At 44.9% G+C, this 24,024-nt stretch overlaps 8 protein-coding genes across 9 annotated transcripts; 6 read left to right on the top strand and 2 right to left on the bottom strand.

Moving 5' to 3' along the window:
- The first annotated feature begins 397 nt into the window (after window positions 1-397).
- LOC108652708 (uncharacterized) lies at window positions 398-8,344 on the top strand. 2 transcript variants are annotated; one of them, XM_030391031.2, is made up of 13 exons: window positions 398-546; window positions 1,568-2,084; window positions 3,089-3,196; window positions 4,724-4,821; window positions 4,921-5,211; window positions 5,286-5,522; window positions 5,621-5,749; window positions 6,188-6,317; window positions 6,374-6,496; window positions 6,680-6,769; window positions 6,839-6,962; window positions 7,206-7,516; window positions 7,764-8,344. In XM_030391031.2, exons 2-13 carry the CDS (start codon window positions 1,617-1,619, stop codon window positions 7,917-7,919), a joined length of 2,265 nt encoding a protein of 754 aa, XP_030246891.1. In that variant the 5' UTR covers window positions 398-546; window positions 1,568-1,616; the 3' UTR covers window positions 7,920-8,344. The 2 variants fall into 2 exon arrangements, with proteins under 2 accessions (XP_030246891.1, XP_089117858.1); XM_089261732.1 differs by having other exon boundaries at window positions 1,429-2,084.
- A 257-nt stretch (window positions 8,345-8,601) lies between these two features.
- Window positions 8,602-9,792, top strand: LOC108653148 (granzyme B-like). The gene is made up of 3 exons (XM_018103462.3): window positions 8,602-9,008; window positions 9,071-9,347; window positions 9,423-9,792. The coding sequence occupies exons 1-3, from the start codon at window positions 8,737-8,739 to the stop codon at window positions 9,771-9,773; spliced, it is 900 nt and encodes a 299-aa protein (XP_017958951.1). The 5' UTR covers window positions 8,602-8,736; the 3' UTR covers window positions 9,774-9,792.
- Window positions 9,793-10,027: 235 nt separating this feature from the next.
- LOC108654463 (mitochondrial intermediate peptidase) lies at window positions 10,028-12,454 on the top strand. The gene is made up of 3 exons (XM_018105790.3): window positions 10,028-10,321; window positions 10,397-10,926; window positions 10,986-12,454. The coding sequence occupies exons 1-3, from the start codon at window positions 10,178-10,180 to the stop codon at window positions 12,418-12,420; spliced, it is 2,109 nt and encodes a 702-aa protein (XP_017961279.1). The 5' UTR covers window positions 10,028-10,177; the 3' UTR covers window positions 12,421-12,454.
- LOC108654467 (uncharacterized) lies at window positions 12,439-12,960 on the bottom strand. The gene is made up of 2 exons (XM_018105798.3): window positions 12,721-12,960; window positions 12,439-12,643 (listed from the first exon to the last, which is right to left on the bottom strand). Exons 1-2 carry the CDS (start codon window positions 12,780-12,782, stop codon window positions 12,547-12,549), a joined length of 159 nt encoding a protein of 52 aa, XP_017961287.1. The 5' UTR covers window positions 12,783-12,960; the 3' UTR covers window positions 12,439-12,546.
- A 72-nt stretch (window positions 12,961-13,032) lies between these two features.
- Window positions 13,033-14,629, top strand: l(2)09851 (WD repeat-containing protein 1 l(2)09851). Its single transcript, XM_018105796.3, has one exon. It carries the CDS (start codon window positions 13,173-13,175, stop codon window positions 14,553-14,555), a length of 1,383 nt encoding a protein of 460 aa, XP_017961285.1. The 5' UTR covers window positions 13,033-13,172; the 3' UTR covers window positions 14,556-14,629.
- Pms2 (mismatch repair endonuclease PMS2) lies at window positions 13,713-23,780 on the bottom strand. Its single transcript, XM_018105788.3, has 8 exons — window positions 23,567-23,780; window positions 23,352-23,511; window positions 23,136-23,279; window positions 22,511-23,079; window positions 21,827-22,445; window positions 20,950-21,768; window positions 20,634-20,887; window positions 13,713-14,765 (listed from the first exon to the last, which is right to left on the bottom strand). The coding sequence occupies exons 1-8, from the start codon at window positions 23,672-23,674 to the stop codon at window positions 14,688-14,690; spliced, it is 2,751 nt and encodes a 916-aa protein (XP_017961277.1). The 5' UTR covers window positions 23,675-23,780; the 3' UTR covers window positions 13,713-14,687.
- LOC115565728 (solute carrier family 2, facilitated glucose transporter member 1) lies at window positions 14,922-18,017 on the top strand. Its single transcript, XM_089262602.1, has 5 exons — window positions 14,922-15,161; window positions 16,284-17,042; window positions 17,105-17,317; window positions 17,390-17,492; window positions 17,553-18,017. Exons 1-5 carry the CDS (start codon window positions 14,937-14,939, stop codon window positions 17,810-17,812), a joined length of 1,560 nt encoding a protein of 519 aa, XP_089118728.1. The 5' UTR covers window positions 14,922-14,936; the 3' UTR covers window positions 17,813-18,017.
- Window positions 18,655-20,590, top strand: LOC108654465 (solute carrier family 2, facilitated glucose transporter member 1). The gene is made up of 5 exons (XM_018105795.3): window positions 18,655-18,955; window positions 19,014-19,763; window positions 19,832-20,044; window positions 20,107-20,209; window positions 20,274-20,590. The coding sequence occupies exons 1-5, from the start codon at window positions 18,842-18,844 to the stop codon at window positions 20,525-20,527; spliced, it is 1,434 nt and encodes a 477-aa protein (XP_017961284.1). The 5' UTR covers window positions 18,655-18,841; the 3' UTR covers window positions 20,528-20,590.
- Window positions 23,781-24,024: the final 244 nt, after the last annotated feature.

The raw sequence follows: 24,024 nt of genomic DNA, 5'->3' as shown, positions 1-24,024 counted from the left end.
CTTGCCCATCAGTTAGCTTTTAACTGCTTGCATATAGCACACAGTTCCCTATAACCAATTTCGTATGCAATTTAAGTTTTATAACAATCAGCTTTGTACTGCTTAATTACGATAAGCTTCACAGCCTCTGTATACAGCAAGCAGTATTTCAGTAAATAATTTCAAGCAGTTCACCACGTAAGCTACTAAAATACCGTTATACTTCAGCAATATTTATTCTTGTTAATAAAAAAAATTTTTAAACAAATTTAAAAATAAATATAAAAAGTTAAGACTGTACAAAATATTTACATAAAATCATAACAATTTACAAAAAAACCCCAAAGTCTGAGACACAAGCGACTCAGTTGTCGCTCAAACCGTTAACAGCTGCCTAACAGCTGTGGGTGGTCCTGGGGGTGGGCTATACGGCTACCCCAACAGGGATTTGAACCAGAGCAACCTACTATAAACGGACGAAACTCAACAGGTTTAAGTTCAGTTGCTGCCGGTCGCTTCAGTTGGAACAACACGCGTAATTCCTGAGCGCATAACGCGACATTAACGGTATTCCAGCATTTGGCCCACATAGATAATTGAATTTTGTGGCTCGCCACCCCCATGTGCAGCCCACTCCACAATTTAATGTGGCAATAAAAATAATATTAATAATATTTATTGTTTATGTGCGGGCGCGATTGATGTGCAAATAAATATACAACGAAATTTCGTGGAACATTTTCGTGGTTTAAAATCGAAAATTTATGGCATGCTCAGAGCATTTCCTTTTCCTAACGTGCTATTACATTAATAATAATTTTTTCAAATTTTTGTTGTTTTCATTAATGTGTGTTGATTGACTTTTGCCCCGTTTGATGAGCATTTGTCAAGGCAATTAAAAGTTTAATCAATAAATGCGTTTGATGTGTGTGAAAAGTAAACAACTAGAGCAACAGGCAGTGTCGAAAGGATGTGTGTGTGTGTGTCTGTCTGGTGTGTGTGTGTGTGTGACAATGGGTGTGTTAGTGTGTGTGTGAGTGGGTGTGCATTGCAGAAATTGTTTGCACAAAGCTACACTGAGCGAAAAATATAAGCAGACAGCAATTGAAATGTTGCTTGTGCTAATAATCCTTTATTTACTCGCCCTTTCATTACATTTCCTCACTTTGATATCAAATGTAACTTCAATTAAACTGAAAGTGCGACAGGACTGGACAGGACACAAAACAAACCCAAACCCAAACCCAAACCCATGAAAGCCATCGCTGGCTGCTCATCCATCAAATTTGTTCTGCTGACATTTCGCTGACTGGTTGAGTCGTTCAGTTGCGCTCTCTAGCTCTTATCACACCCACAGCCACACACACACACACACACACATTCGTACATATGCACACACACATATGTGTCTCTATTTATTCCTTTTTGCAATTATTTTGCGCGTATCAGCGTCCGACTCGCCTTCATTTCATTAGAGTTGGCTGGAAAAAGCCAGACAAGTGCTTCTATCTCTCTATGATCGAAGCTGATACACTCGAGCAACAACAACAACAACAACAACAACAATTATGTATCACTTTTTATGCAGCCATAAACGTTTGTATTTATGAGCCGTTCTCGATGTGCTCGCTTGGGCAATGAACAATATGCTAAATGGTAGAGCAGCTTGCAAATTGAATATAGGTTTAGAACAACAACAGCAACAACAACAACAACAGCAACCACAACAACTATCTAGCGACATGGAGACAACAGCTGTGGATGCAACAGCCTCGGCTACAGCCTCCGCTTCAGCATCTGCCGCAGCATCCACATGCATTAAGATAAACATTAGCAACTGCAAATCTAATCATCCCGCCATTCGTTCAGGCAACGAAGCTGGTGGCACGGGCGGTGGTGCTGGGGATGGTGGTGGTGGTGCTGGTGCTGGTGCTAGTGGTTCCCTGCTGTTGCCCACACACACGCATCACAATCTGCAACTCGATAAAATTTCCGTGCGCTCGATTAGTTCCGAGGATATTTCCAATGTTGGCAGCGGACGATGCTGCAGTGCAGCGGCACGAAATCCGGCCATAAAAACGGGGCGACGTTTGCAGCTAATGCAGGTGAGTTGAATATGGCCCAAAAGAAAAGGGAGCAGAGGTGGGTGTGTGTGTGTGTGTGTGTCTGTGTGTATGTGTCAGCCAGCATAAATTAGCAAAAGCGTATGCATCTTAATTAGCGCAACAGCTGGACGAACGCAAGGCTGAGTGAACGATGGGCAGAGAGGAGGGAGGAGGGGCGTCGAGTCGGTCACGTGCGCTGACCAAATGAAGTGCCGCGATTAGCAACGCAGCACGATAAAGACTAATCACACTACAACACACAGACACCGAGAGACGCACACACACACACACACAAATGAGAATAGATAGGCAACTCTAGAGAAATCAAAAATAGACCGTATACAGTGTGTGCTACCCAAGAGAGAAGGGAATGAAGAGCAATCGAAAGCTTGGGTTAAAAATATGGAAAGATTGAGGGAATCAAAGTATTTCGTAGAGAAAAATTGAGTACAGTAAAGCTCTCAATAGTCGCGTTTGCTGAAGATATGAAAAAAATGTATATATATTATTGAAATTTTCCTGTTCATTAGCTGGGACTTCACTGTAGATACAGTGTTGTAAGCCTCTTCAGACTTTTATGACAAAAACGAATTAGAAATCCATATTTTATATCAGAAGAAAAACAGCTGGTTATTAGGCGAGACTTTACTGTAGACTTTATGAGAGTTTCTACTATAGTTGAATATAGAAAAACTTATGTAACATAATGTGAAAACTTATGTAACATATTGTGATTTATTAAATTTTGTCCGTTCATTAACCGAAAGTTCACTGTCGACTCAGCTTTTAATTGTGTTAACCATTTAATTTTGTATTAGGCATTATTCAATTTGATTGTTCGTTAGTCGAGAGATCACTGTAAACAGCTAAATGGTCTTTTGTTATACATTATAGCAATATATTTAATATATAATGCATAATTCAGTTTAAGAACATATTTGCCCCTCACTCAACTGTTCATTTATAGAGTTATTACTGTACATATACATATATCAATTTTTCAGATGATAATTCTACCATTTATACCCATATTGGCATTGATTGTGCAAACATCGCTAACCCTGCAAGAGATATTGGAGTATCGAGCCGATGTGGCCGACATTGAGACGCAGGTAAGTCAACAGGTGAACAAACAAACAGAGCGAGAGAGAGAGAGAGGGGGTAGATAGATGGAAAGGAGCAAGTCTGCAAGCTTAATTAAAATTTATTGCTGAAATTCAATCATACGAGGCAAGTAAAGTTCATGTCCTGGCACGCTCACTGGTCACTTGAGCAGCAAAAAAAAAAAAGAAAAAAAAGAAAATGCAAACAGAAAAGTTACAGATGTGTAGTCCAGTGTAGCAAGTGTCCTCTCACTCGCTGTGCGCTCATGACGACGATGGCTATCGAACGGGTGTGGGCGTGGCGTTGCGGTTCCAATCGGCAATATTTGTTTGGTCAGGTAAGTGCAGCATGCTTCAAGTGCGCACGAAGCAGCCGCTAGACAAGGTACTCAACGTCGTCGGAGCTTTCAATCCCATTCCACCTGAGTGACGCCTGTTGAGCTCCTCTGCTGCCCACCATCGCCATCTTCTCCGCTTTTTCTTCACTTTTTTTTTATGCAAATGCGTGAGATATGATAAAGAAATAAATAAATATATTGCTTGATGCTAAAGTGAATTGATAGGCGAAGATATGCATTGGCACAGTTACAAAAGTTGTGTGGGCGTGGCAGCCAGGAAATGCGCACACGGCGAAAGTCCTTGAATTGAGTCACGTACTTGACCTGAATGCGGCCAAGCACAGCTCAGTGTATACCCTAACCAAAGGGCCTAAAGCGGGCTTCGCAATTAACAATCTCAAGAGTGCAGCAGAAAACAATTTAGAGTCTCTCAAGTGTTTAGTAATTTGAAAATTGTCTAATTGGCTGTAGGGACTTGACGCTCTCGCACTCCCTCTCTCTCTGGAGTATTTTCTCACATTGCCAGCAATCAATACAAATTAAATATTAATCGAAATAAATGGAATAAGTAATAAAAGAGAGAGATGCAAAGGGAATCCCTCAGGATATCAGGCAATCAACCACAAAAGTCCTAGAGTCCTAGAGCAATCAAGTTGTATTCTTTAAAAGTGAAATTGTATTCCTAAAAGTGGGTCTTAAATTTAACATTAAAATATTAAATTAAATAGCTCCTATAAATGTAAGTTGAAGAATCAAATCTAAATCTATATATAAATATATATAAATCTATATTTATGCATTAACAAAGGTTTACCCACTCTGCAGATTAATAAACAGATACAAATACAGTCGAAAATCAAAAGCTAGTTATAAAAGAAATGTCTGCTAAAAACCCTAATATCATACTATATTTCAATTTACACCCAATTAAACTCAATAATCGAAAGGAAAACTTTTGTAATAAGCCAGCGAATAGAAATACTTCGCTAAGTAATTAATAAGTATATGCAAAAGTAAGCGAACTTGATGAATTATTCAATGTGTTACCAAGCAAATGACTAACTAATCAAGACCACGCCCCGCAAAGGACAATACACAGAGAAAGAAACACAAGCACCCACACACACACACACACACACATATAGTAACCACCCACACTAGATAATCTCATTTATCAATGGTTCGCCCACGAAACCAGGTGACAATTGCAACGGACTTGGGCAAAGTTGTGACGCGGCTGCAGCTCGAACGTTCCGAGGTGGCCTTCTATATCTTTACCAATGGCAGCAAGCAGCGGTGAGTTGAGATAATGATAAACTTGGCCTTTTGACAGTCATAACAAGTGCGAAACTATAAAAAAATATATATATACATTGTATATATACACCTGTTCAGGGCAAATCTAACTCAACGCTTTGCCAACACGGATCATGCGCTAAACAATATGACAACTTGGAGCGAGATAAGTGTACCAACGGCGCCTGATGAGGACGAGGATGACAGAGAGGTTATGTTGAATCGCAATGAGTTCCAGAGTCGCTTAAATGAATTTCGCGAACGTGTGCGCTTAGAGCCAGAGGATAGTTCCATAACCGAAGTTATGAATTGGTATACATCCATTAATCGGGGACTGCTACATCATCTAAACGAGCAGATTAAAGAAACGGACAACAGCGGCGTTTGGCGGTACGTTAACCACATCCCCCTCATGTCCACACACGTCCCCCATCCAATCAGAACAATAAAAACTTCTCTTGCAGCTATTTGGTGGGCTTTAAGAATCTATTAAAGAGCATTGAGTGCCAGAATATAGCCACCTCCTTTGGCATACGCTACTATGGCAGAGGGCCGCTCACCGCTGAGAATTTCGTATCCTATGTGCGTTACGAGTTTATGGCGCGAGAGATGATTAATTCCACCTTGAACTATGCGCCCATGCTGAAGCCCATGTATACTAATATCACAAGTTCCAAGAAATATCATCGCGTTAAGCTCATGTGAGTGGCATATGATAATTGCGCTTTAATTGATATTCGTTTAATGTACTATGTGCACACTAACTATATTCATTAATATACTTATATATAATTAATAGGAGCAACATGGTCCTAAAGAATAAGCCAAACATCTCGGACGAGCGCAGCGCAGTTGAATATAATGAGTTTATGCACAACTACACGGACGATTTGCGCATACTACAAAAAGCGTTGCGCCGACTAATTAAGTAAGTGATTAGCTAAAAGTTGAGGAAATACCTTTAAACACACATTTACAGAAACTTTTACACACATTTGCAAAATTTCACTTTCACTCGATCAGAACGCGACAAACAGCTATCGAAATCATGTATCGATATTGTACTCAAAATGGTCATCTTTTCTCATTTTGTTTTGTTCTTGATTTGCAATTAAATACTGCTCAAGTCATTTGCACATGTTTATTTGCAATTAAATACTGCATGTAATTTGCATGTAAATGGCAGCACCGCAGCTGTGCAGCATACTGAATATGGTTTCTATCGATAATGGTATGCTGATACTCCATTTTACTTTGCCGCCATTTTGCATAATAAGCAACAAATGGAAACCTATTTGCATATGAAACTGACAAAGTGTAGCATAGTTATAAGCAGAGATTTTTAAGTAATTGCTTTTCGTTGCAGAGAATATGTAGATAAAACTTTAGTCGAAGCAGACCGCAAGGAAGCCATTGGCATAGCCATTTTGGTTGTTGTGCTGCTCGTATCGCCCATTATAATCATACTAGTCAAGAATGCAGCAGCCACTATACAGGTAAGAAAGAGATGGTAGATGTACTGAATTAATATAATTATTGATTTCCTTGCTAGCTTTATGCCATGAATCTATCCCAGAAGGCCAAAGAGCTGAAGCGTGAGAAACGCAAAAGTGATTCGCTGCTTTTTCAAATGTTGCCGCCAAGCGTCGCAATGCAGCTGAAGCAGACGCAACAGGTGAGAATGTGTATGTGTGTGTGCGTGTGTGTGTAGAGTAAGAATTCCATATAACTTATTATTTATTAATATTACTTGAACACGCAATTTATATGGGTCCTGCGTGTCTTCGATAGCGAGTCTCTACTGTATTTGCATTTCAATTTTAACGGCTTTCTATTTCATTAAATTGTGCCCGGTCAGGTGCCCGCCGAGCTCTATGAAGCGGTTACCATTTACTTTAGCGATATTGTGGGTTTCACCGAAATAGCGGCCGAGTGCACACCCCTGGAGGTAAGCTCCATTAAATCAAAGAACTTAATGGAGACGGTAAACTGTAAACTGTATAAATATATTCGACAGGTCGTGACCTTTCTCAATTCGATCTATCGCGTTTTCGATGAGCGCATTGAATGCTACGATGTCTACAAAGTGGAAACCATTGGCGACTCCTACATGGTGGCCTCTGGGCTGCCCGTGAAAAACGGTAATTCATGCAAATTGTCAACTTGTCAATCCGAACAGGCATTTACCCAACTCACGGCGCCGCCCCGTCAAACATCCCCCGCTCCCTTCATGCCAAACATTGCCATTCCCATGTTTTAGACTTGTGCGCTAATTTTGGGCTTTGTGCGTCCTTAATTTATGCTGTCCCCTTACCAAAAAAAGCAAAAAAATGTAGCAGAAAAAAAGATACTAAACATATGTTTCGGTTCGTTCGCCCCCGCAGGCAACAAGCACATCACCGAGATTGCAACAATGGCACTTGATTTGCTGGACGCCTCGTCTGTGTTTCGGATTCCACGCGCCGGCGACGAGTTTGTTCAGATCCGCTGCGGCGTTCACACCGGACCCGTTGTCGCCGGCATTGTGGGCACCAAAATGCCAAGATATTGTCTATTCGGGGATACGGTGAACACGGCATCGCGCATGGAGAGCACCGGCGAGGCACAGAAGATACATATCACCGAGGAGATGCACGAGGCTCTGCAACAGGTGGGCGGCTACAAGACCGAGCATCGGGGTCTTATCGATGTCAAGGTAAGCTATGGGCTGAAATATTGTTACGATATTCGAGCAGTCGATTTTTATCGTATTTGTTGGGAGTGCGAAAATAATACAATATATACAATATGAATATGAATATTTTTTTTACGACATAATGCCTATATGTCTAATGTCTATTCATAAATATGCCATACATATGTACCTCTAACGCTTTTATTTCTATTCCGCATATCGTGAAAATAATTGTGATCCACATTTCTAATTTGATTCTACTCTGCAGGGCAAGGGATTAATGAGCACCTATTGGTTGACCTGCAAGGATGGGCCGGTGCGTGCGCGTGAGGAAATTTCGTGGTGTGCGGATATGCAGCCAGTTTTTCTGGACCATCTCAAGTTGCATCCGCCGACGAACTACAAGCTGCCCAAACGTAAATGAGGCAAACGCACACAGAAACCGCAATTTACGAATCAGCAAAATTACAGTTATCCACCCATACTCTCTCACTGTCTCTCCCTCTCTATATATATTATGGTGTATGTATGTGTGCGTGTGTGTGTGTGCTATATTTTTTGTGTAAACGCCCAGTGGGCGTAATTAGCCGCACAGAAGCTATTACTAGTTACTGAAGTTACTATGTAGTTTTAATCTCGGCCTCATGTGCTAGCAAAATCTAAGACAGATGTGCTGTGCATATGTACATACATACAATATGTACATGTGTATGTATATAAAAAAGTTCCACACTTACTGTATGCCAGAGTTCGATTTGTATTAGATATTTGTGGCACATAGTATTTGCTATATGTAGTTGGGAGCAACTTGCTCGAATAAATGTTATACTCATAAAAGAAAACACACAATATATATAAATTTGTAATTTCTCGCAAGCTTCGCGTTCACTCGATCAAATCCCGGCAAATGCACTGCTCATTGGCAATAGATATCGAGATCATGTATCGATACTCAAAAAGGTAATGTTTCCTCATTATGCTTTGTGCTTATTTGCAATTAAATACTGCCAGTTATTTGCATTTAACTGGCAACTCCACAGCTCCATTTTGCTTAGCCGCCCATTTGAATGATCGGCACAAAGGGTATCGAAAACTCGTTATATTTCGAAACTATAAATCATAGCACAGTTATATGCTGTGATATATTTTTGGATTTTAGTACACATACCATTTGATACAAATGCCAGTTGTTCGTATTTATTTATAATATTCCTTTAGAGACTCAGTCGAAGCAATGAATAATGAATATCTATCAGATCTTAATTGTTTGGCTATTGGTGGTTATCCAATTGGATTTGGAAAGTGGGGAACGCGGCACCTTTACCCGGAATAAGGATGATGAATTTCAGATGCTAATCGCAGGTGGCGTAGTGCCCGATAACGGCAAATTTGCACGCAATATTGTCTCAATACGCACATTGAGTTACATAAAATTCTATGGCGATAATCACTTCTGCACCGGAGTCATTCTAAGCAGTCAGACCGTCTTAACTGCAGCTCACTGTGTGACAGAGTAGGCAATCAGCAAAGAGAGCTATATATGCATATAATTATGTTCTTATATTAAATTTACAGCCGTCATAAATCGATTATGAATCCACGCGGCTTACTGGTCGTCTTTGGGGTTGTAGGCCGTTTGGATAGATATGACAAGGACGACAGTCGACGCATCACACAGATTGCTGTGCATCCAAAATATCAGCGTTATTTGAAATACGATGTGGCTCTATTGCGCTTATCGGATCGAATTCCTGGCAATACGCGACACGTGAAGCCGATAATTAAACGAAGGTGGGTCAGCATCTACAGTGGCATGTTATGCATCACCATGGGCTGGGGTCAGCTCTATCCGGTAATAATCTATCTAGCTATTGATTATCTGATCGACTGACTCTGATGATGATATATATGAAAATTGACTATTTAGCATGGTCCATACGCCAACGAATTGATGTATCTGGAAGTGGCAGTACGCGATCATGATTTCTGTAAGGGAATGGAAAATTATGATAGAGAAAGTAGCATATGTGCACAGCCGAAGGCTGAGGGACAAGTTTGTCCCGGTGATTTGGGTTCCCCAATTATTTGCGAAACTTATTTCACGGGCATTATCGGTGGGGCACAGAAATGTGAAGGCATCAAAGCGTTGAAGTTTGTCAATTATTCCAAAGTTGAGGCTTGGGTTGAAAAAACCGTTAGAAAGTTCTCGGGCAGTAGCAATATGTCGTTATCTCTTTACTTATTACTATTTACATTATATGCATTGAGAGCTACTTAATTTACCATATTCAAGTTTCTAAACAAAAATATCATTATTTTTCAACATACTTGAAATATTAAACTAAATAAATTCAAATGATTATAAAAAAAATAAATAAATTTAAATAAGAACAATTAAATAAATTGAAGCAAGCTGGCATCGCCGATTCTAATACACAGTAATGTAACAGTCTGGTAGCTCAGTTCGTAGGGACCACATCGCTGTTCGTAAATGTATAAATAGAGTTTTGTGACGTTCTGGCAGCTCTATTGGGTATTTTTTCCTTTTGGCATATTTTGGTTTGTCAAGTATTTATATGTTTTCTCGCTCTCTCATCCTCTGTCTGCATGTTTGCCGAAACAGCTGATTGGCCTCTGAATATGTAATAGTCGGCAGTAAATTGAAATTGAATCAAAATAATAATGCATAAAATTGGCCATAATATAGCTAAAGCTGCGCGGCAGCATTGTTGGCGGCAACACAGGCAGCTTTCCACCTGGTCGCCACTGGGCACAGCCTTCAATGCACCGCCAACCAAACGAATTAACTTCACACGCAACGATGTGGTAAGTTCCTCCAGGTGAAAGAGAAAGTTAAAGCAAAATATACAGATCTTAGTGATATGATTATTATTGTGACAGGGTTTGTTTCTTATGCCCGAACTGCGCAACGCCGATGGCTTTCATCTGCTGCGAGAAAATGTCGAGAACTCCACGCAAGAGCTCATTGCAGAGGCCGTATCCAGCGAGAGGAAACGCAAGATGGTGGACATCTTCGACGAGCTGTCCGATTCGTTGTGCAAAGTGGCCGATCTGGCCGAGTTTGTGCGCATAGCTCATCCGCAAAACAAATACATGCAGGCAGCCGAGCAGGCCTGCATTAGCATTTGCGGCGTTGTGGAGAGCCTGAATACGCATAAGCCGCTGTATCAAGCGCTCAGTAAAGTGGTTTGCGATGGCGACTTGATGCCCACCACCGAGGTGGATCGCCATGTGGCCAAGTTGTTTCTGTTCGACTTTGAGCAGTGCGGCATCCATTTACCCGAGAAGGAACGGCTGCGCGTGGTACGCTTGAATGACTATATTCTCCAGCTGGGACAGAAATTCATGAACGGAGCCGCTCAACCGACGGTGCTACCGCGCAGCTGTGTGCCGGAGGACATAAGAGACTAGTAAGTGCGGAGTAGTGCCATGTGTAATTCTGAGCATTTACTAATCTTTTTCCCGGCAGCTTTCCCACATCTGGCGACAATATCATCATCACGGGCCTCTGCACGAATGCATCGAATGTAAAGATGCGGGAAGCCGCTTATCGGCTATATCTACAGCCCTCTGATAGTCAGGAGGAGCTACTCAAGGATCTCTTAATCTGCCGCTATGAGCTGGCGCGGAGCTGTGGCTTCGAAACCTATGCGCATCGTGCGCTGAACGGCAGCACCATGGAGAAGCCGGAACTTGTGCGTGAATTCATTGATGAGCTGTCGGAGCAACTGCGTCCGCGTGCCGATGCCGATTTTGCTGTAATGACCCAAATGAAGCGTAAAGAAAGTGGACAAAACACGGCGCTAGTTGAGATCTGGGATACGCCGTACTTTACATCGCAGTTGAAGCGTCAATCGCTAGAGGAGCAAGCAAATGAATTTCTGCCCTATTTCCCACTGGGCGGCTGCATGGAAGGATTGGACAATTTGCTTCATGCGCTATACGGCGTCCGCCTGCAGAACACGGAAATGGAGCCCGGCGAGAGCTGGCACAGTGACATCTACAAGCTGGCCGTGATGCACGAGAGCGAAGGACTGCTCGGCTATATCTATTGCGATTTCTTTGAGCGAGCGGGCAAGCCCAATCAGGATTGCCATTTCACTATCCAGGGTGGCAAACGCTTGCCCGACGGCAGCTATCAGCTGCCCATTGTGGTTGTGATGCTGGGCCTGGCACAGCCCCGGTGGACCGGACCGACGCTGTTGTCGCCCGCTCGCCTCGACAATTTGTTCCACGAGATGGGCCATGCGATGCACTCGATGTTGGCGCGCACCGAGTATCAGCATGTGACGGGCACACGTTGTGCCACCGACTTTGCCGAGGTTCCCAGCGTATTGATGGAGTACTTTGCCAGTGATCCTCGAGTGCTGCGCACCTTCGCCCGCCACTTCCAGACACATAAACCCATCTCGGAGGACATGCTGCAGCGACTGTGCGCCTCGAAACATCTGTTCGCGGCTAGCGAGACGCAGCTACAGGTCTTCTATTCGGCGCTCGACCAGGTCTACCACGGCGAGGCGGCCGAGCAGGGCAAGAGCACGACAGAAACACTGCGCGATGTCCAGAATCGTTACTATGGCCTCCCCTATGTGGACAATACGGCGTGGCAGCTGCGCTTCTCCCATCTCGTGGGCTACGGTGCCAAGTATTATGCGTATCTCATATCAAAAACGATCGCCTCCTGGATATGGCAGACGTATTTCGAGGCGAATCCCTTCAACCGGCAGGCAGGCGAGAAGTATCGTGCCGAGATCCTGGCGCATGGAGGCGCTGTGCCCAGCCGAAAGCTGGTGGCGAATTTCTTGCAGCGCGATCTGACGCCGCGCATATTGGCGGATAGCCTGATACATGAAATCGATATGGATGAGTCGAAGATAAAGGAATTGATTGTTAGCAGAAACTAGTAGAGAAAGTAAAATCTGTTTTGTATATACTGTTCTCTCTGTTTTTTATTATAATTAGTTAACTGCCCCCTATCTTGTTTTTTGTACATAGTGAATTTGGTTTTTTTCTCGCCATTTTTGGAAACACTAAGCCGGCAACACAGCGGGCATCAATTCTACGCCCACAAATTCCTTGGCAATGCGAACGCCCAGAAAGAACATACCAAAACTTTTTACCAACATCCTAAAAGCAAAGAATGAGAAATAAGTTTGGTTATGTAAACATTGTACCGAAATATAGTTTTCTCGAGTGCTACTTACCACTGGAACTCATTGTTGTAGATGCTACGCAGAACATTAAATGGATTCCCAGCTTTAGCCATTTTAAATCAAAAAATTTGTTATACTTTAACGTATTACTTCAGTTGTGCTGTTTAGCTGTCGCAAGACGAGTGAACAAATAATAATACTGATAACAGCAGGCACACTATGATACACTGAAATATTCTAGTATATTTCTGATGGCATAGAATGAACTCCAGTCCCAGGTGTGAGCGTTGACTATCAAATCCTCTTGTCCTATTACAAATGGTATATTATTGAATTTTCTAGAGCTGGTCACATTAGGCAATACAGAAATTATCTAGTATTTTTATTCGGCTTTAAATGCCTGTATTGGTGCTGGTCACACTGTTTGCTGGACGAATTACACACGTGCAGCGCCAAAACAAGAAGTTTTTTTGGCATATCAGTAGTAATTGGAACTTATAGTCATGGACCCGCCCAAGGATGAGATTGATATGGAGGTCGTAGAGCCGGAGGATGCGGAAAGCGACATGGAGCCCGATAGTGACAACGAAGAGAATGCGGATGGCACCCCAAAAGCTCCCAAACAAGTTTATTTGCCGGGCAAAACCTTAGCCGAGGATGAGGAGCTCGTTTGCGATGAGAGCGCCTACGTCATGCTGCATCAGGCATCGACAGGAGCGCCTTGCCTCAGCTTCGACATAGTGCCTGATGAGCTGGGCGCAAGCAGAGAGAGCTTTCCAATGACTGCCTATATTGTAGCCGGCACCCAGGCAGCGCGCACACATGTCAACAATTTGATTGTGATGAAGATGAGCAATTTACACAAGACACAGGAAAACGATGACGATGACGACGACGAGGAGCTGGAAGACGATCAGGATGATGTGGCGGACAAGAGCGAACTAAAGAAGCCGCAAATGACCTGCGCCTTAATCAAGCATCAGGGCTGTGTGAATCGAGTGCGCGCTCGTCGCCTGGGCAACAATGTATTCGCTGCCTCGTGGAGCGAATTGGGACGCGTGAACATTTGGAACTTGTCACAGCAGCTACAGGCCGTCGAAGATGCCCAGCTGCTCAAGCAATACGAACAGCAAAGCGCCAACAATGAGACGAAACCCGTTTATACGTTTAGTGGTCATCAGCAGGAGGGATTCGCCATCGATTGGAGCCCGAGTGCTGAGGGCGTGTTGGCCACAGGCGACTGTCGGCGTGATGTACACATATGGAGCCCCTTGGAGGATGGCACCTGGAAGGTGGATCAACGTCCGTTGGTCGGCCACACGGCCTCGGTCGAAGACCTGCAATGGAGTCCCAATGAGCGCAGCGTTCTCGCCTCCTGCTCGGTGGACAAGACCATACGCATTTGGGATTGCCGTGCAGCGCCGCAAAAGGCCTGCATGCTTACCTGTGAGAATGCGCACGAGAGCGACATCAATGTCATCTCGTGGAACCATACGGAACCCTTCATAGCCAGCGGCGGGGACGATGGCTTCCTGCACATCTGGGACTTGCGCCAGTTCAAGACCCAAAAACCAATTGCCACATTCAAGCATCATACGGATCACATAACCACGGTTGAATGGAATCCCAGCGAGGCCACCGTACTTGCCTCCGGCGGCGATGACGATCAGATTGCGCTCTGGGATCTGGCAGTGGAAACGGATGCGGATCAAGCGTCAGCGCCGGCTGAGAATCAAGAGGAAATCAACAAGCTGCCGCCGCAGCTGCTCTTCATACATCAAGGCCAAAAGGAGATCAAGGAGCTGCACTGGCATCCCCAGCTGCCGGGCGTGCTGCTATCCACGGCGCACAGCGGCTTCAATATCTTTCGCACGATCAGCGTGTGAAAAATCATATATATATTATCTACTACTACATGGATATATATCTCTATATATAAGATAAACTCATTGTTGACAAACTGTTGGCTGTAGCTGGTTTTATTGCGGCTTCCAGTGATTCGTTTGGCGGCGTCGTTGTCATTCGGCCTCATCCTCATCCATAAGCATCGTGATATTGATTAGATGACGCATGGTGGGGCGGCCGTGCGGGCAATTCTGCAGTTAGATAGCAATTAAAGAAATTTACATTTAGAAGCCATACGCTATCAGATTCGTAATCGTGCGCCCTTATCTATATTCTGATGCTGATTCCAAAATGAATTACAGCCCAGTGGCCAGTGAAGCACTGCCTCCGCAGGTTCACACAACACGGAAGCCAGCTGTCGAATGGATCAGCTTCACGAAAGCGACGCAGCGCCAATGGGAGACGATAGCGCCAAGAGTTTGTTAAGACAGCAAATTCGGTCCGTTGGGTATAACACTTGCACTACTCGAGTTATACAGGAACAGCCCAAATGGAGCTGGACCCTGAATTTGGCTGTCTATGGCACTACGCTGGGTGCCACTCTGCCTGTGGGCTACTGTATGGGCGTGGTGAATAGTCCAGCTGTGGTGAGTAGAGCTTCAGTTCGGCAACTGTTATACACCTTGTTATAAATCCATTTAGTGCTGTTATATATGTGGGAGTTTTTGTGCTCCAAATAACGACTGAGCTCTGTCATTACGTCAAGTGTTTCCCAAAGCCCGCAAATAAATGTTTTTCACTCACTCTTTGGGAGAAAAGTCTGAGTGCGAAGGCTTTTTAGCTGACCTTCAACGAGATCGGATTTTCGTTTTTTCCGTTATCTTTACTCATCACCACGGCGCGTGAGTATAAATTATCCGTCTCTTACTGAGCTTCATTGTGCGAGTGTAATTCATATCACTCCCGAAACGAGCGTCGAACAAATGGCTCAAACGAAGACGAAATCGGAAAAAACACGAATGCTCTGGCTCAGAGCGAAAGCGAGTGTGAATGCATTTTTCCGTTTATAACAGAAGAACGTTACGTACGCTCAATACGTAAACAGTTATTTGCGAGTCACAGCATCATAATGCCATATCACCTTTCTTCTATCATTTGGCCACTGTTCTATAAAGTGTTGTTCTAACTGTTATAAATATTTATATATCATTTATAACTACTTTGATTTACTTTTGTATAATCAGTTTAGCATTATTTATAGTCCTTGGTTTACGAACTGTTTGAAGACCTTTTTATATTATTTTTCCTATTCTTGGCATCTGTTATAATGCTTGTTATACTAACTATTATACATATATCAGTATGCCACTTTAAAGCATTTTGAGATCATTTTCATTTCTATTCATTTTCTATGCAATTATGACGTTACATCGGTAATAATCTCTGTTATACTAACTGTTATACACTACTACATTGATTTTCTGTATATTCGTCATGCTTAAAGGTCTTAATAGGAAACATGTTTTACTTGAATTTGTATATGGACATCCTCTAGTATTTCTAATCATTTCTATTATACACAGTTATATACTCTTTATGTATATTGTTTTATATTCTTAATGGAATAAAGTTATACTTATGGATATTGCTTCTTTCTGTTTTGACTTGCTGTTATACATTTGTCTAGATATGCATTTCCAATTAAAATCTTTCTTTCCCTATCTCTTTCTTTTTCATTCTCTTCACATTTCTCTCTTCTTCCCCCGCAGCACATGCGCTCCTGGTGCCAGGAGACGCTACTGGCGCGCTACGATCTGCAGTTAAGCGATGGCGCCCTGGATCTGCTATGGGCCACTGTAGTCTCCCTCTTCCTAGTCGGCGGCGCTGTGGGTTCCATGACAGGCGCCTCGATAGCCAATCGATTTGGTCGCCGTCCCGCTGCCTTTATCTGCGGTCTGCTGCTGGGCCTGGGCGCCATCTGCTTCTATGCCTGTCGCCCGCTGCGCTCCGTGGAGCTGTTGTGTCTGGGCCGGTTGCTGGCGGGCGTGGCTGCTGGCCTGGTCATCGCCTGCATGTCCATGTATCACAGCGAGCTGGCTGCACTGCAGCAACGCAGCAAATTGGCGCCGCTCTGCGGTCTCGGCTTGACCCTGGGCGTGGTCGTGGCCCAAGTGTTTAGCCTGCAAACGGTGCTGGGCGGACCGGATTACTGGCATCTGGCCCTGGCGCTCTACGGCATCTTTGTGCTCCTCTGCTATGCGCCCTTCAAGTGCTATCCGGAGAGCCCCAAATGGCTGTACATTGTCAAGGGTCGCAAGGTGCAGGCGGCTCAGCAGCTGCAACTGCTGCGTGGCTATGCCCAAGACAGTGAAGCGTTGCAGGCGGAACTTCGCGACATGGAGGAGGAGGCGCGGGTGAAGAGCACGCCAAGCAGTTACGCCCAGGTGCTACGTAATCCCCAGCTGCGTCTCCCTCTCGCCATTGTCTTCATCTATCTGGGCGGTCAGCAGCTGTCCGGCATCAATGCGGTGAGTGGCTGCAGTTGCTCTGCTTTGTTGTTGGGTCATTCATTGTTGTTTATGCTTTACAGATCTTCTACTACTCCGTTTCCATATTCCGGCGTGCGGGCCTGAGCTCCCAACAGGCGGAGTTTGCCAATCTCGGCGCTGGCTGCGTAAATCTAGCCGCCGCCATGTTGGGTCCCATCCTAATGGAGCGCTTCAATCGCCGTCCACTGATGCTCTTCTCCAGCTTCTTCTGCTGCGTCTTTCTGTTTCTCTTTGCCATGCTACTCCAGTTTATTGTGAGTGATTTATAGTGCAAGTCGGGCGAGGATTACCTAATTTTACCTAATGTTGTCCATCTTTCTTTACAGGATCTCTATAGTTGGTTTGCCATGGCCTGCATCGTCTGCATCTTTCTGTATATTGTTGGGTTTCAATTTGGGCTGGGTCCATTGCCTTTCTTCATAGGCGCAGGTAGGTTAACCTTTGAATCGCTTCCGGTCGTAATCCTCTCATGAATTTTGCCTTTCCAAGAGCTCTTTGAGGTGGCGCCACGTTCCGCTGCCATGTCCCTGGGCAGCGTCGTCTATTGGCTTTGCAATTTGATCGTTGGCATGGCCTTTCCCACCTTACAAAGCGCTTGGGGTGCTCTGGTCTTCCTGCCCTTCTCACTCGCCTGCCTGCTGGTCTTCATGTTCACCCTACGCTATGTGCCAGAGACCCGAGGCCGCGATCCATCCGAGGTGGCGCCACTTGTGGCCGATGGCTTCAAATCAAAGCGACCCAGACAGTGAAAGCACCGCGAAAGATTAGTTCAGATTCAGAGAGGCCGAAACTGTATACCCGGGAAGATCTATGGCACATCTATTCAAGTACAGTCAAATCAATATATTTTCTTCAATTTTATTAATATGATAACTATACCGAATATGCTCTTAAGCAGTCGCTTAAACTTTTCCTGTTTGCATTCATCTTGCTAATAAAGAGATTCGACCCAAAGTTTATATGTGCAGCGAACTATACGAACTAGCAAGCTGATAAGCTAAGATTATAATATTATATATAATAATATTAACCCACGTAGTATTTATATAAGCTAGACGATGATATCATTAGCCCTTATTAGATAATTATACTTATAAATCAGATAGACATATATATTCTAGAATATGCCAAAATAGAGCAACTGATCGATTGAAAATCTCTAACAGTGGTGCACTACATCATATATAAAGACTTATGTATAACCGTTTAGTCAATCAATATTCGAGCTGTAAAAGATACATATGTATAAGTATATGTGATATAGATTTCATATTTAAATGATCATCAGTTCATTTACAGCTCATAATGCTCGTCTTTAATGAAGATAGTAAGGGAATAGATAAGCAATCTGGATTAGATAGAATCCGCTGACTTATCTATTATCTATGACTGTAAATTGACCTAAGGGCTATTACGACTGTAGAGCGATCTGATATGGTTCGTTAGGGTTCGTTGCTTCTATTGACTGACTGAAGCTAGCAAAGATATTCAAAAACCTATTCATGCAAAAATTGATCAGAATTTCATGTAGAGATCTAGATCAACCTGGATGATTCTCGAGGATCAGGAACTAATATAGATGGTAGACCTCTGTTACACAATCTATGCTAAATTTTAAATACCCTCAGCGGGCCGCCAAAGTTAATGCCAACTGTCTGCAGTTGGCGACAATAAATTCTGAGCGGATTAGCTGCTTCTGCTAAGCGGCTTCTGTTCAGCCGGTGATTAAATAGTCTGCTGCACCATCCCAGCCAGATTAGTGTCGCTTGACGATCGCAATGGAGCAGAAAGCCAAATGGACACCATTGGTCGTGTGGAGCACCGTGGGCAGCACCATCGGTGCCGCTGTGCCCTGCGGCTACTGCATGGCCATCATCAATAATCCGGCTGTGGTAAGTCCAAGCAGGAGGAGCCAGTCCATCCTCCGTCTAATCCTCGCCTGCCTTGCAGCACATGCGCGCCTGGTGTGCTGAGACACTCCTGCTCAGGTATCAACTGGTGTTGACTCCTCGTCAACTGGACACGCTGTGGGCGCTGATTGTGTCCATCTATTTGATTGGCGGCATCCTGGGCTCCGCTTGCGCCGGCTGGGCAGCCAATCGTTTCGGGCGTCGTCGCTGTTTCCTCCTCAGCGGCTCGCTGCTGCTCCTCGCCGCGCTTGGCTTCGTTAGCTGTCGCTGGCTGCAGTCGGTGGAGCTGCTGCTGCTCTCTCGCTTCATTGTGGGCTTCGGCGCCGGCCTCATCACCACGGGCGTGCCCATGTATCATACCGAGATAGCAGCAACGTCTCAGCGTGGCGCCCTGGGCTCCGCCTGTTCGGTGGGCTACTCCAGTGGCGTTGTTGTGGCTCAGGTTTGCAGCATGGAATCGCTGCTGGGCGGTGAAGACCATTGGCATCTGGCATTGTCCTTCTACGTCGTCTTCATGGCTATTTGCTATGCTCCGTATCGTTTTTATGCCGAAAGTCCCAAGTGGTTGTTCATCGTGAGGCGGCGGCAGGAGGAGGCGCTACAGATGCTCGAGCGTCTACGTGGCGGAGATTCGGGGCTGGACCTGGAGCTGCAGTCGATGGAGCAAGAGGCGGCGTGCAAGTACAGCACTCGCAGCTTAAGTGATGTGCTCACGGACCCCAAACTGCTGATGCCGCTGATCTTGTTCTGCTCCTACCAAGGCGGTCAACAGCTGACCGGCTGCTCCGCGGTGAGTAATCCCACTGGAACACGCTCTCTCTATTGATGTACTCTTCCAATCTCACACACTTTTCGCAGATCTTCTACTATTCCGTCCTCATCTTTCGCAACAGTGGCTCATCCGCCAGCGTCGCTGAGCTGCTCAGCCTCTGCGCCGGCAATGTGAACCTGGCCACGGCGCTGTTGAGTCCTTGGCTAATGGCCCGCTTCAATAGACGCACTCTGATGCTGATCTCCACCAGCTGTTGCGCTCTGCTCATGTTTGGCTTCTGCTTGTGTGCCGAGTTTGGAGTAAGCTGACGCGTAATCCTTTCCCTAATCGATTTCTGATTTAATTTCCTTCCTGAATCCAGCATCTGCTTCCCTGGCTCATTTACGGCACCGTCGCCTGTCTATTCCTTTATCTCATTGCCTTCCAGCTGGCTCTAGGTCCTATGCCACCCTTTATAGGCTCAGGTTGAGGATTGGGATTTCATTTGATGGTATTGGTTCTTATTGAAAGTTTTCAATTCTCTTTTAGAGCTCTTTGAGGTGTCCTCACGCTCGGTGGCCAATTCCCTGGGCAATCAGGTGGGCTGGAGCTGCAATTTCATTGTTGGCTTCCTCTTTCCTGTCATGCACTCGCTCATAGGATCTTGGATCTTTCTGTGTTTCTCCATATTCGGCTGGCTGCTCTTTCTGCTCACCAAATTCTATTTGCCTGAGACGCGCGGCATAGAGGTGTCTGTAGTCGCCAAACTGACTTCACATGGCTTCAGGAGCAAGGTGCTCTAGTAAACTGATTCACTTTAACATTTGTCTAGTCTAAGTGTGCTTTTTATAATAAACTCTATAATCTCGTATGTCTATAATCTGAGTTCTTCTGTTACTCCATACTCACCCAGGGCTGTTCAATTTCGCCCATCTGTGTGATGAGCCTCCTCATGGTGGTTGTCCGATTGAGCGCTTTGCCAACCATAACAGATTTTCGACACGCTCTCGAGGCGAACATGGCGCGTATCCTGGAAGGTCTGCAGACTGTGCCCTCTGGCGCATCCTGTAGCATGAATATCAGCTCATCAATGTCCTCTTTGCCAAACTCCCAGTTCTTGCTGAAGGGTTTGCCCAGCAAACGTATCTTTCGTGTGGGTGGTGCTGTACGGAAGAGAAGATTTCGTTAGTTATATATGATTATATGATTATATATATCAGCTCACCCTCTGCATCTATCTCAAACTTAAATCCATTCTTTTCAAACACCGACAAATGATCCTGCAATATCATTTCATTGACAGCCGTCAGCTCCAGTGCCTGTGGCACGGTGAGACGCTGGTGCTCCAGTTGCGTGTTGCGTTGCAGCATCTCGAAATTGTATTTCTCATCGGCTGCATGCTGATCCACTATGAAGAGATCATCCTCCAGCTTCACAATGATGAAGCCCAGATTGAATTGTCCAATGATTTGCATGCGCTTGAAATCCGCTTTGGTTATTTCCTTCTGCAGCTCGGCCTCCGCATTTTTATTCTGATTCGGATTGATTTCGCTCTTGAAGCGCAAACGCTGGAGCTTGGCCGAGCGCTTGCGCTCCACATGCTGCTTCTCTTGCGCCTGCAAGCTGGCTCGGATTTGCTCCAATGTGGTGCGTAGCTCGCCGCTGGCTACGTTTGGCGGTGACGTATCCGAATCGCTGTTGCCATCGAATTCGATGCGTTTAGGCATTTCAATTTCATCATCACTGTACTCGATGGCCGACTGAGATGGGGGGAGTTGACAGAACTCGGATGTTGGCTGAGAGGCAGTGGAGGGTTCTGAGGTGGAGGAGGTCTCGTTAGTTGCCTGAGAGGAAGTGATTACAGCTTCCAAGTGGTCTTCTCTCTTGGAGGATTCGCTGGCAATATCAGCTTTTGCATGAACCTCAAGCAGCTGCTCCTCCGACTCCTTCTCAGCAGGCGACGCAACTGCTGGCTTAGCCTCCGCTATGCTCAATCGACTCTTGAGCGGTGTCACATTACCAGGTTGCATTAGCTCATCATAAGCTAGGTGGAGAAGGGGTTTAGGATTATATTAAAGTCAATAACTCTCATTGCTGCTCACCCAGCGACTCTTGCTTGAGCTGCTTTAAGCTGACTAAGCTGCTGTCCAGCGATTTCTGTGGCTTCTCAGCGCCCTGCTGCACCTCCTGCTCCTCCTCCGACGATTCGCTTTTGTAGCTAATCGCTTGGGTCGTCTCCTGTGAAAGGAAATCCTGTATTTTTTGCAGCTTCATAGTGCGCGCATTTATCTCAGCTGTTTCATCCGCGCGTCGCTTAACAGGCGCTGGCGGTGCGATGCCCTTCGTATCGCCTGTGCGTCGCCATTGACTCAAGACGTCCATGAACCGCTGCGACGAGCTAATGGGCACATCAAGCTCTGCAGTTTCAGTTTCAGTTTCATCTGCTGCTGCTTCGGCGGTCTCTGTCTTCTTTTTTGGCTCCAGCATGCTGGCTATAGAAACATTTTGCATTTGGAATGTGGATGGCAGATTGCCAAAGGTGTCCAGCAGCGACTTCTTCAAGGCCAGCAGCAATATCCGCTCATTGTTGAGCAGCAGCTGTCGCTTGTCGGGCGTCAAATTGACGTCGACCTCGGCGCGGGATGTTACTATGTTGAGATATATAAAAGGCTGTTGCTGCACATTGTAACGACGATACATGTCATTCATGACTTTGGCTATCTGTGGGAGTATAAGTCGATATTAATGGAACTATATAAATATAAAATTTATATCCATTGTCTCACATTCTTTGGCTCGCAGGGCCTTGAGTTGACGAAGAAGAATTGCCTATCGCGTGTGGAACGACCTGCTCCATGACGACAGCTGGAAATATAACCCTCCAGCTCAAAGCCCGCCTCATTGAGCCGTTCCACATCCTCGGCATTAAACTCCACGCAAGTCGTTTCGGCTGCATCGGTCGCCGTTTGTAGCGCCTCACGCAAACCCGCCTCACTCAGTTGGCCCGCCTCGAGTGGTGATTTGAGTGGCACCAAGTCCGCGACCTGACGTGCTCCAAATACGGCCGAAATGTTAGCCAACACATCGGCTGCCCCATGGGTTTGTAGTATAACAGATTTGGCACCCTTTGCACTCTGATTGCTGCAAATGATGCGCACATTGCGTGTGACTAGACAATAGGCCTGCAGTATTTGGCACATCTTGTTGAATTCCTTTTTGATATTGCGAGTGAAGTCACGACGACGCACAGGCAGAGTGCCAAAGAGATTGCTGAGGCTGACGGTTGTGCCCACGCCGCGGGCGCAGGGCGAACGCTTCTTGATGCGACCCTCATGATCAAGTTCAATTTTGAGAGCTACAGATCATATGCAGCTAAGCAAAAGAATTACTTAAGGTATGCCAAGTACTCACCCACATTTGTGGACTTGTGTCGCGTCTGTATTGTCATGTCAGAGAGTGCACAGAGCGAGCTCAAAGCTTCGCCACGAAAGCCGAATGTCTCCACGCCGAGCAGATCAACAAATTCCCGTATCTTAGAGGTGTGATACTTGGCAGCTGGAATTTGGCAAGACATTAGAGAATGATATATACAATCCACAATCTTAGCCAGATTTTAAATTCACATACTCATGCCCTCCAGATTGGATTCCTCAACGCCGCTGCCATTATCACAAACTTCCACGCCCTGCAAGCCTTGCTCTTTCAGCTTAATCTCAATTAGTGTGGCGCCGGCATCTATAGAATTCTCCACCAACTCCTTGATGGCCACAGCCAAGCTGAGCACCACCTAAGGAACAAAAATTTAAATTTTGTAGCCAACATTTACTTCACCTTGAGCTAACCTGACCCGAGCAGATCTTGTGCACAGTGTCCTTGGCTATGGCCTTTATTTGACCCGACGCAGCACTTGTAGGCTGTGGTATGCCTTCATCTACCTCATTTTCAATCATGTTTGCGATAATTTAAGAAAATAACTCATTAAAATGCGAAACAACAGTTCAGCGCGCGCAAGTGCTACAAGTGCTCCCACACTATCTTCAAAATGAGGAAAACATGGCCAATGTACTAAAATATACCAAAGCAAATTTGATGAGTGTGGCAACACTCTTAGAGTATTTTTTAAATTTACTGTTTTAAAAAATGAGAGCTCAGCTTGAAGTTTCTTAAGAAAAATTAAATTATTTATATGAATGACTTTTAATGGTTCATTTATAATTATAAAATGTGAATACAATAAATTGTAAGTTTAAAAAATACAATTAAATTAAAATTGAAACGGATGCAGTCTTTTAATATTTGG

The sequence above is a fragment of the Drosophila navojoa genome, chromosome 5 (genome assembly GCF_054131105.1).
Source record: "Drosophila navojoa isolate 15081-1374.11 chromosome 5, UAZ_NAV_1.0, whole genome shotgun sequence".
Lineage (NCBI taxonomy): Eukaryota > Metazoa > Arthropoda > Insecta > Diptera > Drosophilidae > Drosophila > Drosophila navojoa.
The sequence above is the reverse complement of the archived record's forward strand: the minus strand, read 5'-3'. Positions and strand labels throughout refer to the sequence as shown.

Excerpts from the sequence above, each read along its gene's own strand:
- LOC108652708 (XM_030391031.2), top strand. The coding sequence starts at position 1,617 with ATGAACAATATGCTAAATGGTAGAGCAGCTTGCAAATTGAATATAGGT. Across the intron at positions 5,750-6,187 it reads GCGTTGCGCCGACTAATTAA|AGAATATGTAGATAAAACTT; the intron begins GTAAGTGATTAG and ends TTTTCGTTGCAG. Across the intron at positions 6,318-6,373 it reads ATGCAGCAGCCACTATACAG|CTTTATGCCATGAATCTATC; the intron begins GTAAGAAAGAGA and ends TTTCCTTGCTAG.
- LOC108653148 (XM_018103462.3), top strand. The coding sequence starts at position 8,737 with ATGAATATCTATCAGATCTTAATTGTTTGGCTATTGGTGGTTATCCAA. Across the intron at positions 9,009-9,070 it reads GCAGCTCACTGTGTGACAGA|CCGTCATAAATCGATTATGA; the intron begins GTAGGCAATCAG and ends TTAAATTTACAG. Across the intron at positions 9,348-9,422 it reads GCTGGGGTCAGCTCTATCCG|CATGGTCCATACGCCAACGA; the intron begins GTAATAATCTAT and ends TTGACTATTTAG.
- LOC108654463 (XM_018105790.3), top strand. The coding sequence starts at position 10,178 with ATGCATAAAATTGGCCATAATATAGCTAAAGCTGCGCGGCAGCATTGT. Across the intron at positions 10,322-10,396 it reads ACTTCACACGCAACGATGTG|GGTTTGTTTCTTATGCCCGA; the intron begins GTAAGTTCCTCC and ends TTATTGTGACAG. Across the intron at positions 10,927-10,985 it reads CCGGAGGACATAAGAGACTA|CTTTCCCACATCTGGCGACA; the intron begins GTAAGTGCGGAG and ends TTTTCCCGGCAG.
- LOC108654467 (XM_018105798.3), bottom strand. The coding sequence starts at position 12,782 with ATGGCTAAAGCTGGGAATCCATTTAATGTTCTGCGTAGCATCTACAAC. Across the intron at positions 12,644-12,720 it reads TACAACAATGAGTTCCAGTG|GATGTTGGTAAAAAGTTTTG; the intron begins GTAAGTAGCACT and ends CTTTGCTTTTAG.
- LOC115565728 (XM_089262602.1), top strand. The coding sequence starts at position 14,937 with ATGGATCAGCTTCACGAAAGCGACGCAGCGCCAATGGGAGACGATAGC. Across the intron at positions 17,043-17,104 it reads AGCTGTCCGGCATCAATGCG|ATCTTCTACTACTCCGTTTC; the intron begins GTGAGTGGCTGC and ends TATGCTTTACAG. Across the intron at positions 17,318-17,389 it reads CCATGCTACTCCAGTTTATT|GATCTCTATAGTTGGTTTGC; the intron begins GTGAGTGATTTA and ends CTTTCTTTACAG.
- LOC108654465 (XM_018105795.3), top strand. The coding sequence starts at position 18,842 with ATGGAGCAGAAAGCCAAATGGACACCATTGGTCGTGTGGAGCACCGTG. Across the intron at positions 19,764-19,831 it reads AGCTGACCGGCTGCTCCGCG|ATCTTCTACTATTCCGTCCT; the intron begins GTGAGTAATCCC and ends CACTTTTCGCAG. Across the intron at positions 20,045-20,106 it reads GCTTGTGTGCCGAGTTTGGA|CATCTGCTTCCCTGGCTCAT; the intron begins GTAAGCTGACGC and ends TCCTGAATCCAG.
- Pms2 (XM_018105788.3), bottom strand. The coding sequence starts at position 23,674 with ATGATTGAAAATGAGGTAGATGAAGGCATACCACAGCCTACAAGTGCT. Across the intron at positions 23,080-23,135 it reads ACACAAGTCCACAAATGTGG|CTCTCAAAATTGAACTTGAT; the intron begins GTGAGTACTTGG and ends TATGATCTGTAG. Across the intron at positions 20,888-20,949 it reads GTTTGAGATAGATGCAGAGG|CACCACCCACACGAAAGATA; the intron begins GTGAGCTGATAT and ends TCTTCCGTACAG.